Source organism: Periophthalmus magnuspinnatus, chromosome 24, assembly GCF_009829125.3.
Source record: "Periophthalmus magnuspinnatus isolate fPerMag1 chromosome 24, fPerMag1.2.pri, whole genome shotgun sequence".
NCBI classification, from domain to species: domain Eukaryota; kingdom Metazoa; phylum Chordata; class Actinopteri; order Gobiiformes; family Gobiidae; genus Periophthalmus; species Periophthalmus magnuspinnatus.
The window spans coordinates 7,766,300-7,786,440 of record NC_047149.1 but is presented as its reverse complement, the minus strand read 5'-3'; the positions used below and the strand labels follow the sequence as shown (position 1 = coordinate 7,786,440).

Below are 20,141 nucleotides of genomic sequence, written 5' to 3'. Positions count from 1 at the left end.
GACCCTGTAATTACATGCTGCTGTGTCACAAACAATTAGTTTGTGGAGAGGGTTTGTCCTTAAGGATGTCATTTTTCATATTAATTTAATATAAATGAATAATTTTTATATAAATGGTTTAATAATTATGACCAGAAGTAAATAAACCCATGTAAGGTTATATTGTTGTATCCCTCATCATGTCAATGTTCTTTGTTCTAAATTTCGTGGCACTGGATGAGACCATGGCACCACTTTTAACAGACAAATGGTCATCCCAGATTGATGTGTAGCACTCAATTCAGAGTGCACACATATCAATCTGTTGTGACCCAGGTTAGGGGTCTGGCTCCCGGGCTAAAAGTTTCATAATGCGGCTTTAACGTAACAGTATTTCACCACTGCACACAATCAATAACTGTCATAAATGTGATGCTGAAATTGGAAGAAAAACAGATCTAGAGACCATACCAAACTTGAAGCTTGTTTATTTCAAAGCTCACAAGTTGAAGTTACAAAAGTACAGTGCTTCGTTTTGGCAACATTTGGAGGAGTAGAAGTAGAAGTAGTTGTAGGAGAGAGACCCCAGTCCTTTTGAGGGTTCTCTTTTCAGCGTTCATGCAAAAAGGTGTGGGAGAAGGCCTCCGATATAATAGCACCTTTTGTGGAAAAAATAAATCCTTTTGTCCATATAGTCAGTGCAAAAATAGTCAACAATATTATATGCATACAAAGAAAATAGAATATATGCTTACTGTGTTACTTTCACCTCGGCACTGTGGGCTGTTACTGCAGAAACCCATTATGAGAATTGTGCATGTTTAGCATGATAAAAAAGTAAACTAATATCGATAAGCTAATAATGATGAGCACAAAACAAGTTCTGCATACTGATTTTAGCTATTGTTAAGTTATAGCCCAAAGTTAACACTTACAGGCTATAAACCAACCAATCCAAATGGCAAATCTCTGGTTTTATTCCTAGTCCTTGGTGTGTTTGTACCCAATAGCTAATGCATTACAATAATTCGATTTTATTTTATTTTAGTTTACCGCATTGATTTATTAAGGGCAATATTGTATTTTATCTCTTCCTATATCTTTTCTTATAGCTTTGACAGTTTGAATTTAACATAGATCATTTTATTTCTGTCCACGGTTCATTTGGCATTGTTTCTGTTGGTGGTAAAAGAGCCTGTAAGTCAAAAGTTAGAGCAAAACTTTTACAGCTGAATATGCATCAGCTTTTTTATGATCTCTGAAAACATTTGTCATGTTTTTTGCTCAAAGTCTAAACACAAATCCCCAAATATTTCACAGCAGTAATAGCCCAAGCAGTCAGCCGGCCATAGCCAGTGACCCTCATAGGCCAAAAGCACACAAAACTTGCTTCCAGCCCTATACAAGACAACATGGTTAGACCTTTACATAGAAACCCACTGACCACACACAATATCTTCTTTTAAAACATAGCTTCTTTTCTGTCTTTGTCACCGAACGAATATTAATCACAAGCTACAAATGTGCATGAATATTGTGGAGCACCAGGTGAGACAGCAAGATAAACAGCAAGAACTAAACACTAAACATTAGCACTTTAAAATTCAAAGAGCAAACTGCAAAGTCATTCTTCTATAACAAAACAGTCACATGGTATCAAGAAAAGAGCCTGCTATATTGTAATTGCATAGCGAGGATTTGCACTGAATGGATTTAAATAAAGTACACATTTTAGGGTCAGCCTGTGTTTAAAGCTCCCATGTTTTGCATTTCTGGGAGGCATTAAAGGTTCTGTATTTGATTTTTAAACCAAAAAAATATGTGAAAACATTTTAAATAGTTTGCATCGGGCCAAACTTATTCCTCACTTTACTAACGCCTTCCTAGCATCCTAATTATTCACTGCTTTTCACAACTTTCAGAGGCGAGAGTGGAGTTTTGCCGTTGTGGTAATGTTAACAACAACTAGCATGCTAACAATGAACCAGCCAATAAAAACACTTTGTAATTAGATGGAGACAGTACACAGCCGTCTTATTTTGAAGAGCTGCTTTTACAGTATATCTGTACTGGGGCAAGACGCATTTTACTTAATTAAATGAAAAAATAAAAATAAAATTGGGCACAGCGCCTTTAAATTAGTAGCCTATATCACTATTTTGTAAATTAAAATGTACTGAATACATATATATGAAGTATATTGTTAATCAGCACCAGCATTAGATGGCTGATGCCCTCTGCTGGTAACAGTTAGGAGTGAAGCCTTTTGAAACTACAAATTAGCAGCAAGGCTATTGTCAACGGTGTTTTGTAGTGAAGGGAGAACAAATCATGTTTTGAATTTTGATTTTGAGTCAATCGCTTACATAGACACTGTTTAACTTCTATCTTTCAGAAGGAGACCAGGATTACTCAAAATTAAACAAAATCTTGTGGTCAATCTTAAAAACTATGATTTAGCTTAAGATAAAGCCTTTATTATTTTACCACTTACTTCTTGGACCTGTGTTACATTTTAATGGCATGTCAAAACATTAGTGCATATCTTCTGGACTATAACTAAGTTGATTTGTAATTCTCGGTCTAGCTTCAAACGCACCACGGGACCAGCGTTACATAATGGACACTGTACCTCCGGGCTTTCTGGCAGCTTCCCATGCTAGCTCAGCAAATCACTTACTAACCGCGCGGCTACATTAAATGCTCTTTAATTTCTGCATTCTACTCAGGGTTAGTCACGGTCGCTATCTGTAGAATGACTCAATAGTGCCATAGAATTCAGAGAGCTGGATAGAGGCACTAACAGCATGTGGCAGCACCAAATACAAGAAAAATACAATATAATAATAATAATGACCAGTTGGGAAAAAAAACTTGGGGAAATTTTGTTGACAATGTAAAAAATATGACAGTTTTACTTGACTACCGTGGTTAACTTTTTGTCCAAAGTTTAAGCTACTCCTATAAGATAATTGTTTGGTAGAAATTACATAGCATTACGCCCATTAGAAATTACTTAGCATTAGCATACTAAAGGCATTGAGCTAATAAATAGATAGCGTTGCAATTTGTCTTTTTGCATGTTTTTGTGAGGAAGTATCAAATGAATTGGCCAAAATTAAATATTTTTATACTCCATGAAAACAAATGAATAAAGAGTTGATAGCCCTGTTCAAAATATTTATAATTCAAATTCAAAATATGTAGCCAACTTTTGCTAATAGCCATGCATATGAAAGCTTGTATGGCTCTCTGGTTATATATTCACTGTATATGGGCTATTGCTAAAATATGTTTATAATATCTGTAAGAACGATAGTGTTGCCTAAATTTTGTGAATCAAACCTGATAGAAATCAAAATGGCCGACAAAACATAAGCTGCTAGAGAGAGTGTTTTCCAATATGAATAAAACAGTGAGACGCCTTCAAGCTTGCATTTAAACCTAGTAATTAAATATTTTAGCATTTTTATTCAAATTAATCCAGAAAGTAAAGGAAATGTATTGTCTATTATTGTCAGTGGAGGGAAAATCGTCTTCTGTGTTTTGTATTTAACCCAAACTTTAATGCTACGTGCAGCCAGATAAGAGCAGTGGCTAACCAGAAAGTTGATGATTCAAAATCCGCTTTTAGAATTAAACAAAATCATGAAAACAGATTTAAATGCAAGTTATGAAGGCAGCCTTTACCTCACCCATTAGCCCCAAAACAACTCCAACAACCATACATGTCACCAGCAAAGCGCCGGCCATGTTCTGTAAATGTTACCAATATATACAGATAAATGTTGCATTCCACTCTTTTAAAATTATTGCACAGTAAAAGCCACAATTCGGGCTGGTCAACCCCATAGACCCCTGTATAAAAATAGAGCAACATACACACGTCAAATATTAAGTACTCGTATATATTTTTTGTTTTTTAGACAGGCACTGCCGTGGCCGCCCCTAGTCTGACTCTCCAGAGTCCAGAGTTTTTTGTGTCAGTGTAATTGCCCTTTGAAATTGGAAATCTTTTGGCAAATGTTTTTTTCCTCCATTTTCTTGAGCCACTTCGTCCTCCTTTGGGTTATCTGCAAAGTCTTGAAAGTGACTATTTTTTGTTTTGGGCATTTTAAACTTAGTAGGTTGCGTTCACGTGATCTTGTAACATTCTAAGGACCTAATTTTTGAAGCTAAGAATTCTGATCAAAATGTTAATGGTTTATGGTTAAAAACTCTTTATTTTTTAGGGCTACTGTACATGAAACAAAAAACAACTAATTTAAATGTATTTTTCCAACTTAAAGGTGCACTATGTAATTTTTCTGCTGGGGGTCCGTCATCTACTTGTCTCCATGGATGTAACATTATTGACTGACCTGCAATGTTTCACAGTATGGCACTAAATGTTGCATTTATTCATGTAGTGTTTCCATTGTTTAAAAACACCTTGAAAAAACATGCACACCACATTGTGAGCAGGGTCACCTCTCCACAGATCTGGCCTGATCTCCATGGAGATAGAGAAGTTTAACTAAAAAACTGTGGAACACTTCTGGCAAGGGAATAATATCTTCACGGAAATAAGCATGTGGTGGATCCTTCATCAGAAAAGTTACATTATACAACTTTAAATGCATTGCCCTACAGCACCCAAAAGTGCACAGATGTGATTGTAGGCCGTGGAAAAATATTACGCTACAGTTGATTTTTGTTTGGGATATTTATTTCAAAACACACCCACACACTAATTCTGACTTTTGCCCTCCATCTAACATTTTCAAACTTCTACCACATGAACGCAACCTCATTTTTAAACAATCGTCTCAACGCCCATTAGCTTTGGCGCTAGGATCCGCGGTGTGATGCCATTGTTGAGGTCCTCTTCGAACTCCAGCAGTTGGCCCATGAAGTTGAGGTTGGGCGAGATGATGGGCCGGCGCGTCTTGACGTACTTGTAGGCGTCCGTCATGGTCATCCAGGTGTGCTTCATCAGGTAGGCAATGACGATGGTGGCCGACCGCGACACGCCCGCCTGGCAGTGGATCAGCAGGCCCATGCCTGCCTGCTGGGCTTCTTCTGTAATGATAAAGAAAATAGTATTGTTTAAATCATTTACAAATATACAGGGATGAAATACATATAGGCCAGTGTATATGTTGCTATGTTTCACAACTTTGAGAGACCAGAGCAGAGTTTTACAATATATCTGTACTGGAGCAAGACAACTTTTGCTTATACATGAAAAATTTGGTACAGCTCCTTTAAAAGTACATTATGTAACATTTCTGTTGGAGGGTATACCACCTGCTTCCCTGAATATTCTGCAAAATGGCATTAACCTTGACCTGAAGATTATGTAACTGTGAGGTGTGAATACAACCACAGTGCCACAGTACCAAATCATCATTAGAGCTTTTTAAATTATTTCATTACTGACTCGGGTAAATCATCCAATTTTGTTCAGATGTATTAAATTAAAACCAATTTTCCTATTCATTATAATCAGGACAACCTAGTTTTTGTAATGTCCTTAGTGACTGTTCAGTGGCTCAGTGGTGAATTTGAGTTCACTAGTTTCCCTGGAGATGAATGAATGAAAATTGTATTTGAACGTGGCCTATTACTTTGGCTTGAGAATGAGTCACTGCTGTTTTCAAGGTCCTTACCCAGATGATACTCCGAGAGGCAGTTCTAATCAAATGCACACAAACACATTCAGAATTAGCCCAGTCGTGAAAGTGAAGTTATCTCAGGTCATATGTATTATTATTATTTTTTTGTTTGTTTCCACAGTGACTCATTTTGAACCCGTTTTGAAATAACTAGACTATATAGAGTGGCCTCACTGAAGAATACATTTTGTTTGTCTGTGGTAAACAGTTGAAATGAAATGTCCTCAAAATATTTTTTATAATAATAATTTTAACCATCTGCCTTCTCTGTCCATATGGGAGCATGAAAGTGTGAAAGTGTGCACTGAGCAGCCATTGTCACTTGGAGCAATGTTTTTTGGGGTCAGTATTTATCATGTGTACATTTTCTTTGTGCTACTGGGTCATTTTGGGTAATTTTTTGGCTATATAATAAGATTTAAGTAAAAAAAAAAAAGTTTAATTCTGCTGTTTATTTATTGCAGCTCATAATTTATTTTTTTTTAACAATATTGTAGGTTTAGATTAGTTTTTGTGATTTAAATCTACTCTTGTCAGTGTCAGTGGCATAAATTAGGTTCAATATTATCGTGTATCGTCTATATTTACGTCAGCGATATATCGAACTCATGACAGGCCTATTATAGATCAGACTTTTTGTTGGCTTTTGCTCCTAATGCAACCATCTGTGTTTAGGTCTGTTGTTTCACGTTACAACAGAATGTACAATGCAATCAGAACGTAGTTTAAATATTAGAAAAAAATAGAAAACAGCGCTAATCCAAGAATTTATTTTAAAAAGTGCACTATGTAACTTTTCTGTTTGAGATTCCATCGCCTAGTTGTCTCCATGGAGATGTTATTGCTTTGCTTGGAATGTTCCACCTGTTTAACCTTAGATCTCATCTGTAATTTGGTCTAGTGGCTTCACCTGCTTGTTTCCATGGGTGTAAATAAGTTAAATGCCTTTCTGTGGAACATTCCAGGCAAAGCAACAACATCTCCATGGAGACAGCAGAGAAATTATTCAGTGCACCTTTAAATTCTGAAGAAGAAACTAAACTTCAAAAAACAAGCTGTGGGCACCAGGAGATGCATGCATTTGGAGAACCACTGACACAAACATTGATAAAAATTAAAAAAAAAGTTTACAAGTGAAATAGTTAAAAGCCCTGTACCCAATTTCTTCCCCATGTATTTGAGCAGATATATTGCATAAACAGCTTTTGAGGTCAAAATATGCCTGCTGAGTGCTCTCTGCTAGTGTGTTTATTGTGTTTTATTGTTCAAGAATCAGGAAGTACACATGCTTGTTGTTGCTAGTTTACCATAACACCCTTATGAACTCATCGATGTGAATAATTTGGATGCTCAAAGTGCATACCATGAGTGACAAATAACTTTGGATCATTGCAAATGGTTTAAAATGTAAGTAGTTTTTCATGTTTTTAACACAGAACTTAAAATTAGGTACAGCGCCATTAATAACTGCCAAAACACTGCATCTCCTCCTACCTATGAACTCGAAGGCCTCCTCGAAGTACTGGCGCAGGTTCTGCTTGTTGCTGTCGGTGGCCGGCAGGCGCTTGTAGACGAACAGCCCAGTGTCATAATGGTACAGGGGCAGGTGTGTGGTCACGTTCAGGATGTAGCCCACGTTTAGCCTCTGGAGCAGCCGCAGGTCCTGGGCATCCTGCTCGTTGCCCAGGTACAGGGAGGGCAGGATCGGGGTGAGCTCGGCATTCTCGATCTCTGGCGTTGAGGGCAGGGCCAGGGGCAGGGAGTGAGGTAGCGCCCCTGTCAGGCCCGAAGAGGAGGCGCATGGGTCCAGGCCATCGTCTAGGTGCAGGGAGTGCTCACACAAGTCCTCATGGCTCATGCGGAAACAGCTCAGGCCTCCTGGGATAAAAAGGAGAGAGTAGTGAGGGTTGGACAAATGAATGTATTACACAAATGGACTCTTGTGAGCTTTAAGTCATGTTATAATGTTGTTACCTACTCAAAAACAGACATGGAGTTGTGTTTTGTTTAATTTACACGTTTGAGTAACACTTTATTATTAGTCTGTCTACATCTGCAAAGCTCAAAATTCTCTGTTCAACCTTGTGACGAGGGCAATGATGTGCACATCACGTAATTTTACCTTTCTCTGACCCTCCCCAGCCCACCCTGTGTTCATTAAAAAGGCTGTGCATTGAAATAACAAGCCTATTTTGACTGTCTTTGATTCAGTCTGAAACAGACAAAAAGTAAATTACTAAATGTAAACTTAGTTTTGCAATAATGCATTTAACAAATGAATTGGCCTAAGTCTAATAATAATTTTCAAATGAAGTGGGAGTTTGTGTTTCTCTATTCCCCTCTCTATGTTGCTCTCTCTCCCTCACAACAGGTCAACTACAATGATTGTTGATTGCACCTCTAATATCTTAACACTAAAATTATAACAAAACATAATAAAATAGTAACTACATTAATACAAATTGAAATTAAAAATAACTCTAGGCCAGGGGTATCTAAACTATGGCCTAGAGGCTAAAATTGGCCCTGAGACCAATTTTTGATCATAGACAGTAATTTTTTACTGAATATTCAAGTGTTACCATCACTGTAACCTCACCGGATCATGTTCCATACACAGCATTGTGTATGTGACCCTGAAAAAAGCGTGGACACTCCTGCTCGAGGTGCTCCCATAAATTCTGGTTAACTTTATACACAAAAAAATGGTACTGACTAAGGCCAAGCTAATCAGTGACATTTATTCACCCCCCAAAAATGTACAAAACATCTATGCCTGACCTCCAAATACATTTACAGTGTAGTGTGATTTTATCGTAATAGTTGTATAAACCTACTACGGTCCAACGCGCTCACCTTGAGAGCAGCAGTGACTCATCCCTAAACCAAAGGAACAGTTCTGTGTCATAAAAGCACATTGTTCAGCTACAATATTCAATTCACTGGTCTCTGTGGCAACCAACCAGTACACTCAAACTCACAAAGGCCACGCAAAGGTAAGATAGAAGGTGAAATCATCACAATACATAAAAATAGTCTATAATATGTTTACAAAAAAATCTTATCTTTGAATTTGCATTGTGACAGTTAATGACATACATATCCTGCACAAAGGCGTAAATAAACCGAGCAATTCTGGCTGTTTTAATAGACGACCTGCCACTTCTATTTAGTTGTTGTTTCTGGTCACAATAGCTGCCATACATAGCTCTTTTTGATCTTAGTGACAGTCTGACAATGCAAAGATAATTTATTTTTCTCCACGTGTTTATAATACTTTTCTCCCATAAACAGTGAGATAAGTTCAGAAATGTTTTGATGGAAGCTCTGAGGGGACATGTGAAATTCAAAAACGTTTTATTTATGTCAATATATTGCCTGGAAATGTTTTAAGCACTGGAACATTTTTAGGCTAAGGCCATCTCCATCTCAGCAGAAGAACCTCTAGCTAGGCCTGTCACAATAATTACTATATCGACTTATTGTTCTATAGGCCTATATGACAGCTGGGACAATATATTTTGGGGCTCAATATTTATTGTGGGTACTTTTTATTTGTTATTTTTGTTGTAATATGCTAAGATTTGAGCTGTAGAGGGTTGAATAAGTCACTTCTATGGCTAATCACTGGTTCATTCAGCTATTTATTTGGTACAGCTCTTGGCTTTTTATGATACCGTCTATTTAAAAAAAAAAATCATTGGCATTATCTTGTTTTATTTTAATTGTTTCAGTAGCATAAAGTGGTTTCAATATAATCGTTTATCTCAGTATATCTCTATAGCAATATATCGTGCTTCAAAATTTGTTATCGTGACAGGAATACCTCTCCATCTCCTCACCATCACTTGCCTGGATGTGCTGTTTGACGCCACGTACCGTTATAACACCATGTGACTGGCCAAAAACATCAGCTCTTACCCTGGTCATGTTCTAAACACAGAACATGTGCTGCTACCATCTAGACGGATGTGCTGTGTGCCACAGTTTAACAGGGTCAGGCTCAGACAATCCATCATATCAAAACAAATATGGCTGCTTAGTGATTATGAGCTGCTGTAGAATAAACTGAAGTAAAGTGAGAGTTGAAAGAGGAGGCACGAGGCTGAAGTTCTAATGCAGGAGGAGTTTATTTACCATCTGTACAGGACCCAGCACCCGGAGACATGAACCCTCAAAACATTGTGATATTGCTGTCCATTCCAGTCTAGCCCGGTTCAGTGTAGTCGCCGTCTGATCTCAGTCTAGCTATGCTTCCGTTGTTGGGAGTACGATGACTGATGATGAATGATGACTTCAGCCAAGATAGCAAGAACTGAACTGGCAGTGAGTGAGGAGAAAAGAAAGGAAAAATATCACAGGGGACTGAAAAAGCATTCTGCAGAATAACTGAGTGAACGATGAAACTCTGTTAATCAGCGGTGAGAGAAATGTGAAATGTGTGACCAACGAGCTCCTTTGTTTCACATGTGTCAACAAAATAAACAAATCTGATTGGACGGCCGTGTTTGAGCCTGGCTGGAATCACGACAGAGGGTGCGGGGACCAGACTGATCCCCCTGTATTAAAAAACATAGAGAGATATCAGTCTAGACTTGCCAGGCAACCTCTTCGCCGTAAGTGATTACTTTAGACCCAGATTTACCCTTCCAAATGTATCAATCAATAAACTTAAACCTCCCGCTTTTGTTTGTTTTTAGCTATTCTGTTCGCTTACATTTACTATACTACTTTTCATTTCTTGTATTTATTCCGTGCCGAGCTGCTGAGGTGAAAGGGTCAATTCGCACTAAATCTCACACGGCTAAAAATATACACTGCACAGTCTGCCTTGTGCTGCTAATCTCTAGCCAGAAACTTTGTAACTGCAACTTGTACAAACTGCCACAGCACTAAAGGTTAAAAAGTGAAAAACTCAACTTCTTACTGTTGAGTATTGAACATGCAGATCTTTGTTTCAGTGCAAAATCAATATGGCTGCCGACTGTTTTAGACACTACAAAATGACCCGTAGCAGAGGTGGATGTAGCATTCTCAAACTGTAATCCATCTGTTACCACTGTTAGTACCACAAAATAATACTACACAGCAAGATAACTACTACCGTACTACGCTACTGCAATAGATCATACTGCTGATACTAATACTAGCACGATCTGTTGCAGTAGTAGTAGTGCTACTAATACTAATGTAAAAGTAGGAAACCATTTAGAATTTGCTTATACTACAACAACTACTAATACAGCCCATCCATCAACATAATTACTTACTGCTGTATCCTCTGTGTATAACCAATTAAGAAAATATAATTGGAGAATGAAGTATGTACAGAGCAGTAGACGTGTAATGGTGGAGGTGAATATGGGGCTTGATTGGTAATATAGCGTCTTGAAAATAAGCGATTCAAGATTGCTCAAACATGCACAAATCACTCCAAATACAACTTCAGGTCAGTAAATGGCGAGAGGAAACAACTATAATATGGTTAAAAGTCGATTTTGCTGAGTAGTTCTGCTTTAAGGACTCTCAACAAGTGTTTTGTCAATTCCCGGTCGGATTGTAGTACATCTATCACTAGCTAGTAGTGTTACAATTATTTTAGCATTACAAAGGATGTCTAAATTATTCAATTGTTCCCTCATCAAAAACATGCTTGAAGAGGTGTTATATGTCATTCCTGTATGTTTGAGTAATCTAGTCTCTCCCAAGGACTATTTGAACCCTCTTTACAGTTAGCTGTACGATCATATCCAAAGCTCAGCCCACAAGCCTTCATCATCTATGCTCCCACACACGACTTTATTCCAATGTGCAATAGTTTCATGTGATAGTGATAGTGCTCTGAAGGGGGAGTGACTTAGCTCAGGGACCCAGAGCATCAAAAACGAAAGTGAAACATAGTAAACATACTGATATGTTGTTTTCTACAAATATAGCATTTTCAAAACAATAAAAGGTAACACATCTAAATATGTTTTGTGTTACCAGTTAATACACCATAGAAGTGTAACACCACTTGTTTAATCTATGATCTATTAATCTAATCTATGGTCCAGAAAAGTTAACCTAAATGTGAATGAGAAAACTAAGCATTTTACTTTGATCATGGGGTCAAAAATCGTTTCTTGTCACAATAATTGCACAACTGTTTCCACGGAGGGAAAAAAAACTTCTAATTTTGAACTAAATTGAAAATAAATTCTCAGTGTACCTCTTTTGTGTACTTGTAGTCTAAATAAAGTCATAGTAAGCGTTCTAGTCAGTTTCCATCTCACTATATCACTATCCTGTATTACCAGTCATATTTAGACCAATATGAACCTAAGATGAGGCTATGAGAAATCCCCTTCATAAACCAGTGGTAAACAGTGGCATAAAAACATTTATGATGCCCCTGGTGGACATGTGTACTTCTGCAAATAACCCACCACGCGCACCTGTTAGCCACGATTACCCATGATGCCGCTGAGTTCTATTTGTGGTGACACGCACATATGACTGTATTGTTCCCAGTGGTGGCTGATGTCATGGCAGCGGTCACTTGGCCTTGCTACTTCAGCCTGGTGGTCGCACAGCAGGAAAAAACACAATAGAATTTAAATTACAGTTGACTTAAGGATAACAGTGTTTCTCAAACGGTGGTTCACGGGCTTCTTCTGGTGTTTTTTATGAGCCTGTGCAGTCAAATAGATTCATGTTTTAGTGCCTCTTTGGTCGGTTTAGAAAATGGTTTACTCTGAGTGAATAAAAACTATTACATATCTGACTATATATCTGACACTGCTAATACTTTCAAATATATGAAACAAGATATATAGAATTATGCAGCAAAGAAAAGGCTTTGTTGACGTTGCTTGTCCTTCTCTCAATGATCTTCCTGATGAAGTCTCCTAAAATCGTTGTCACTTCACAGCTGTGCGATGTCAGAGTCAGGAAATGCCAAAAGTGAAAACCAGGGTTCAAAGCAAAGGGTGACTATTATTATTTATTTATTATTTTGGGTTATTCTGAGTTTATTTTTTGTTTGCTACAATCCGTACATGTTCATTCATAGTTTTGATGCTTTCAGTGACAAATAAAGAATCAACAAAAATGAAGAAGTGTGTCCAAACTTTTGACAGGTAGTGTATATGTACAAACAAACAAACAAGTACAGGCAACAACATTTTTTCATATATAAAAAGGGAGAGATTCACTCCTCTTCTATCTACTGTCATCAAATCATATTTAATCCCAATATATATTTTTTTTTTTATCAACTCAAAGTTTGGTCACCTAAACAACTAAAGGTACAGTCTTCAGTACAGTCCTGTGTTGTTTTAAATCTAAATGAGCTTTGATTTTGTTTTGTTTTAGACCTGGCCTTGATTGAAATGTTATTGATATTTGATCAAAGGAACTGTATAAAGCCTGCACTGTTACTGTTTTAAAAAGTGTACTACTAAAAGTTTACTATCACAACTGAACCTGGGTTGCCAGTTCCTTAATCTAAACACATACAAGTTTTTCTCAGTATATAAACTCAGAGCCTCTAGAATTCACTCAGAGGCTGCACTAGCACTAATTCATGATTGTCTGCAGGTGCTGGGGTTTAGGCAGTGACGATTGAGATCAGAGAGAGGCATTTTAGGTTTGAACCAATTGGATTTAAACATTGAAACTGGCAACACAAATGAGAGACTCATGTGAGGCTCATTCTGTTTCCTGATTTGATGATCGTCTTGAGAACCGAAACCACCAAACCACACCAAATTCTATTACAGAGTTTTTGCAATTAAGAATAAATCAGCATTACTATTGTTCATTAAAAGCTATATTTGATTTGAACGTGTTTACGTCATATCTGGAGACACCGATAAGTCATGTTTATGAAGTTTACAATCAAAATGTTACACAGTTTCATTAAAACAGGGAGACTTTTTTAATGTAAATACTATAGCTTCAAGTTTAAGTTACTAAGTATAAAAGTGTAGTTGCTTGGTAACATTTGGATTGGTCTAAAAATATCCTTATTACACATTCAAGGCCAGATGTTAGGGTTTTTCACTGCCAAAATGTAAATACATCAACAGACTTGTATATTTTATTATTCTTCTCAGCTGATCTCTTAAGGGTCAACACTGCTCTTCTCTTTTTGTCATTTGCAGTGGGTCATGTATGTGAAGAGTCTTGCTCAGGGACTCAATACAAACTTTAACACTGGTGACGCATTCAGTGAGATATGAAAGTCACTAGTAATAGCAAGATGTATTTATCACTCCGCAATCTGGTCTGATCTGGTTTGATTTCTAGAGTGAGATTTGGATAAATATAATCAACAGAAGAAATTAGTGGTACTTGGTACACATTTTGCTCAAACACATGGGAAAAACTTTAGTACAGAACCTTTCATTAATATTTAAACCAGAATCAAAATTAGATACTCATTTGTACCATTACTTTTAAAAATCACAAATAGGACAAATTTGAACCTTTCCTGAACAGGTTTGTATGATCTTGAGCTAAATCAGGCAAATATAAAACCACACAGGAATATTGCAGAAGTCTACTATTTAAACAGTGGTGGAATGTAACGACGTACAAGTAGTAAAGTACTATACTTAAAACTTGAGGTATCTATACTTTACGTGAGTACATTTTTAAACGAATACTTTTACTTTTACTTCACTACTTTTCAGAGCAGGTGTCTGTACTTTCTACTCCACTACATTTTTGAACAGGACAGAAAAGTAAAAGTATTTTTATTATTGTCTGAGACCTGCTGAAAAGGCTGAGGGGTTTATTTTTAACACGTTCATAATTTGAGTAAACAAAAATATAGTAGGAAAACCGTCTAGAAAAAAAACTAAATTCAGCGCAAATCTACTTTTATACTTTTTCATGTGATATTTTTTACATTTACTTAAGTATTTTTTGTTGCAGTATCTGTACATAAAGAAAATGGAGTACTTCTTGCATCACTGTATTTAAATAAAAGAGTGTTATCACTGTGGTGTTGGTATTGAGCCTGTCCCCTAGTATCAAAATCGATATTGAAACGACAACACTAATAGAAAGTAGCTTGGGTGCCTGTTGTTGGAGATGACAGATTGGCCATAATTGAATGTCCCGAAGCAACATATTTCAGTGCGCAGCGAGCCGTGAAGTGTGTCCAACTGTTTTAGTCACACTGAGAGATCAACAAATCTACTAAGAAGCTCGAGAAGTACTGTTCATCACGGCAATTTTATCAGCTTTCGAGTTATGAATTTATTTAAAGATGCACCGAGTAACTTCTCTGGTGGAGCCTGCGCCAACTGCTTGTATCCATGGAGGGGTTATTAGTTTGCCTGGAATGTTCCACAGTATGGCATTACATTTTTTTTTAGACACATCTGTGAAAAGGCGACCCTATTCACAGTAAGAATGCATGTTTTTATGGCATTACTTACTTACAGAAAACAAAGATAGACTATGTAATGCCATACAATACATTCATAGTTATAATCTATTGATACCCACGGATCATTACGTTTTACCTTTTTAAATCGCCCTCAAAAACACCCTTTGAGGCACAATACGTTGTCATAATGTCATACTGGCATGCTATTACAGCTAGCCAATCATGGGTCCAATGGTGCATAGTCCATTATAACCACAAAAAGCTTTCAGAATGCTAATTAGCTTGTCCTCAAAACCCGCGGGTCATCTCTGCTTAGATAGACCTTTGTATAAAATAAATACAATTAAGGTAGCCATCTGATTTGTAGAGTTGATGGCTTCCCAAGGGACAAACCACAAGGAGAAACAAGCAAGATAACACAGGCAAGAAGTGTAGCGATTATTTCTGTTTAAATCTCATTGGCAGAACCGGTAGAGCATTGTTAGGAGTACTTTTTCATCTCTCTGAAACTCACATCTAGTATAGTAAGAGTATACAGCTGCAGTACTGTAAAGAACACTTACTGTGCTTGTGTCTGCTATGTAGTTATATAGTTATAATCTATGACAGCGGTGGATCATGTTATAATTTGGACATTTTAAATCGCAATATTGATCTAAAACGACTAACGACCTTCTTAGAAAACTGTGGTGCCCAATGGGAGCTGACGTCACTGTAAATGCCCTAACAACAAAAGTAGTTGTCGGCCCCTCCAATGGATACCTGCAGATCAGGCTAGTGAGTACGTTTTTTTTGTTTTTTTCCCATTTCTACCAAAAATGTCTACATGACGCTGTTGAATCCTACATGTGTCACTCATTAAGAAAATAAAATTGAAGAACCAAGTATGTACAGAACAGTGGGCGTGTACAGGTGGCAGTGAAAACAGGGGTAGATCAGAGCAGTGACCAAGATGCTCAAATCTCTTTATGTTGCATCATTCATTCACTCCATACTTCTATTGTATACTGCTAGTCACAGCTGACCTGGGCAAGATGGTGTAACACAAGCTGAGTGAAGTTCATAGTGCTTTACTCTGTTATAGATAATAGAGGTATGGTAGTAGTAGTAGTAGTAGTAGTAGTAGTAGTAGTAGTAGTAGTAGTAGTGGTAGTGGTGGTGGTAGTACTATGAAATGAGCTGTAACAGCAATAGTAGAAAAGAGGCAGTAGTTTGTAGAATCTGATTTCTGGAGAACAGTAAGAATGGCATTTTGTAAGTTATACACACAAACTGTTGCTTGCTCCCCTGTGAACCAACCCTGAACCAAAACAAGCAGCCTATTTTATGAAGTCAACCTGCTGCAGAGAAATCCACAATAAGAATGGGACAGGAAGATGAAGCTACTGTGAAACAAGGCACTATCCATTTGGCGTATTTAATAACATTTACTTTCACTTTAGTGACTGAACACAAAGCTGTAAATCCTGCTCATTTGTGAATCATTATCTAGCATTTAAAACACAGCTAAGTCTAAGTTTAATTTTAGAGCTGCCTCTGATGATCATTTATGTGATTGGCTACAGTCTGCGATACAATTTTTTGATTTATCGACTGGTCAATCAATAATGTCATAGTATACCAAACAGTCGAAGTCAAAGGCTAACACAATCCAGTCTCAATCATATCATTCCATTTGAGCAGTAAGCTTCTTCTGCAGCTAAATGCTTTCAGGTGTCTGAATGATTTATGTGCCCAGATGTCAACTCAATGCATATAAAATGGTGGAGTTTATTCTCTTTCAAAGTGGAAAGCCTATTTAGGTCTGGAGCTAGCCATCGCCATAGCAATGCATCTTCTACGAAATACATGTCAGAAGCTAATAGGCACTAGTGTGTCCCTGTGTAAACATATGATGTGGGCCATGTGCAATTATATAAAGGTAAAAATGAATATGAGGAAGAAAGAGTAGTTTATAGAGGGGATGCTGAACAAATGTAAGGACTCTTTAATTGTTAATCATTCAGGACATAATGAAGGCCTTTATGAGAGCTTAGTAAATGTATAGTTGTTGTACCTTTGAGAACCATGGGGTCCTTGCCCTCCCTGCGCAGAGACTCGAGCACCACATGCAGGGGCTGGGCGGGGCTGAGGCGGTGAGGGTCCATGGTGCTGTCATCATACACCACGATGTCTTTGGAGAACAGGCCTTTGAAGGAGTCCTGGGCCTCTCTGCAGGACAGCAGGTCCAACACAGTGATCTTACCCTGCTGCAGTCTGCGTCGGCTCATCTTGTCGGAGCAGTTGATGTGCACAGCTCCGCGGATGTGGCTCTTGTTGTACTCCGTGAAGGGCCTGCAGTCGATGATGACCGGGACGGGCCCCACAGGATGTCCCAGGGGGCAGCAGCTCAGCCTCTTTGCCAGTTCGTTGGGGTGCATGAGGCGTACAGAGGGCAGCAGCTTGGGCAGGGCTGTGGGCAGAGCCCTGGGCAGGGCCTTGGGAGTGCTGGGGGCCAGCCCTGAGGCCAGGCTGGGCACACTGCGGGCCTCATGGCTCCGGAGTGGGGGCAGCTGAGGGCTGGGGGTCCCAGCGTACGAGAGGTTGGGGCTGCTGTGGCTCAGACTGGGACTGTCCCGCTCATAGGTGGTGACAGAGCAGCAGCTGGCACTGCTACATCCACACGACAGAGAGCGCGTGGAGCCCTTGGAAGAGGGCATATACGTGGCCCGGATGGTCACCACTGTGGTGCTGATGACCGTGTGCTCAGCGCTGCTGAAGGTGTCCAGGTAACTGGAGTCCAGGGACAGAGTTAGCTCCTGAGGTCGGCTCGGCCTGGGCAGCGCCACCACAATCCTGTCGTCCAGAGGAGAGGGAGGCATGGGGAGGCTGCGCGGGGACACCGGGAGAACTCAACACGCCGCTCTGGGACAGGAGAGAAAGAGAGAGAGAGAGAGAGAGAGGGGGGCACAGGTTAACAGGGCAGTCTTCAGCACTGTGCTCTCTCAGGCAGGGGGGGCAATAAACAAATGCTTGTCCAGCTCCAGCATATCTCCTGTCACAGTCTTAACCTGATTACATGGTGCACTTTCTATTTGAGCCCAGACACACAGAGTAGGAATTACACGCAACAATTGGTCCAGATGGACTCAGAGCAGGGCTTCTTCACATGTGAGCTTTAAGCTTCATGAGTGGACCAATATACTACAGACTTAAATCAACGGTGTATGTATATAGGATGAAAATGAACACAATCCATGTAGAGAATAGATTCAAAGCTCCATGCAAAATCATTATATCTAACCATCTAATGAATCAAGTTTGAGCAGCCTTAGCACTGGGCTATGCAAAAGAGCACATGTCGGTTTGTTGAGCATGCAAAGTGGTCAACAGCCATGGGGCTAAATAGGGTCAACACCTGCAGGGCAACACCCAAAACGTGTGACCAATTCAGTGTCATAGTGGCCCCTATTAAGAAACGGCCCAGTCATCAAAGCCCATGTCCGAAACGGCGTGTGACAGCGCGTGTAACGTGAATCATACACGCAATAATATGCACTAACGTAATAGTGAACAGCTCAACCAAAACTATTTCAAACCCACTGCATCAACGCTATAATACGCCGCAGTTCTTTCCCCCCAAAAAATCCAGCAAAGAAAGCCCATTGGCAATTTCTTCTTTCTTATTTATGAATGGCTGGGAGCTTGTTCCAGATAAAAAGGCATGTCATCTGGCGTGTTATGTAAAAAGCGCAGCGTTTTGGGGAGCCAGAGAGGTACAAATCATTGATGGTAAATTCATTCAAGAAACCCGGCATGAGGACGTGAGTCGAATGTAATGCCCGAGATTTGAGCTTTCTTGGAGACGATAGACACTGGCCAATGCTGCCAACATCGACAATTTTTAATAAAACAAAGACGTTGCATTGAACAGCCGTGCGTATTCAAACTTTAAATTGACTCAAGGATGGACCCGTCATGGCACATGTTACGAGACACTCCAAACTACATGTGTCCAAGTTGTTACGACGCATAACAGCACAAAATGGCTTGAGTAGTCTATTATAAATTATACATGATAGAACTCTCCACGGTTGCGTAAAAGCTCGGCGAACCTGGCACAACTTGAGCGCGCTGCACGGCTCCAAAGTTGGCATTTCGTGTGTGCAATCTTACCGGAGTGTAGCCTGCTCCTGCCGTGGACTGGGAAAGACGGTTTTACGGTGTCCGCGCGTTAACGGTGAGGTCCCCATTCAGTCACTGCGTAAAAGGTAGCATTATTTAGTAGTTTTTGGTATCCTGGAGTGATCCGGGGGGAAGCGTGCCAGCCTCCGCGGCGCTGGGGAGATGGATTGGCGGTGTGGTGAGCCAATGCAGCGCTACATGGATGTGAGGGAGGGAGTACAGTAGGATGGGGACTCGCTCCAAACGGGGAGGGCCAGGACGGAGCGGAACGGAGAGGCTGCAGGGGGCGGGGCAGAGGCGCACAAGCCCCGCCCTAAAATGCGCGGATGATGTCACTGTGAGCCAATCCGGAGGACAGAAATAGGATTCGAGGAAGTGCTGATTATTACGCTAAAAGAATAGTAGACTAAAAGTGAAACAAAAATCATTTTTGAACAAAATTATTTGAACAAAAATTATTTGTCTATTTTGTAACATTACTGGCTAGAAGACTTATCGTATCGAATTGGAAACAAAAAATACTCTCCAATTTACATAAATCTATGGTATGACATAATGAAATATGTCCAACTAGAAAAAAAAATAATTTGAACTTAGAGGGAAAGTGGAAATTTTTCACTTGACATAGGATGTGTTTCTGGAGTGACAATTTTTATTTATTTATTTGATTTAATTTATTAATTGCATTATATGTCTGTTGTCTTATTTATGTATTTACTTTGTATATTTATTATTATTATTATTATTATTATTATTATTATTATTATTATTATTATTATTATTATTATTATTATTATACTTTTAATTTTGCTGATAAACTTTAATTAAAAAAGTGAAAGTGAAACATTGAAGAAGTTTATGTGGAAACTCAAATTATTATGCTATACATCCAAGGATAAATTGTAATTTGTCTCACCCATTTTTGACCAATTTTCAAATGTCAATGGGAAATATAGGCC

The 20,141-nt window shown here is 38.8% G+C and overlaps 1 protein-coding gene across 1 annotated transcript; it reads right to left on the bottom strand.

Moving 5' to 3' along the window:
• Positions 1–450: 450 nt before the first annotated feature.
• On the bottom strand, positions 451–19,391 carry dusp10 (dual specificity phosphatase 10). Its single transcript, XM_033991444.2, has 4 exons — positions 19,174–19,391; positions 17,075–17,922; positions 7,131–7,514; positions 451–5,040 (listed from the first exon to the last, which is right to left on the bottom strand). The coding sequence occupies exons 2-4, from the start codon at positions 17,877–17,879 to the stop codon at positions 4,775–4,777; spliced, it is 1,455 nt and encodes a 484-aa protein (XP_033847335.1). The 5' UTR covers positions 17,880–17,922; positions 19,174–19,391; the 3' UTR covers positions 451–4,774.
• Between the last annotated feature and the right edge of the window lie 750 nt (positions 19,392–20,141).

What these genes read in the sequence shown, in the direction of transcription:
- dusp10 (XM_033991444.2), bottom strand. Translation starts at nt 17,879, where the DNA reads ATGCCTCCCTCTCCTCTGGACGACAGGATTGTGGTGGCGCTGCCCAGG. An exon ending in GGACCCCATGGTTCTCAAAG is followed by an intron (nt 7,515 to 17,074) that starts GTACAACAACTA and finishes TTTTTATCCCAG; the next exon opens with GAGGCCTGAGCTGTTTCCGC. An exon ending in GGAGGCCTTCGAGTTCATAG is followed by an intron (nt 5,041 to 7,130) that starts GTAGGAGGAGAT and finishes TTATCATTACAG; the next exon opens with AAGAAGCCCAGCAGGCAGGC.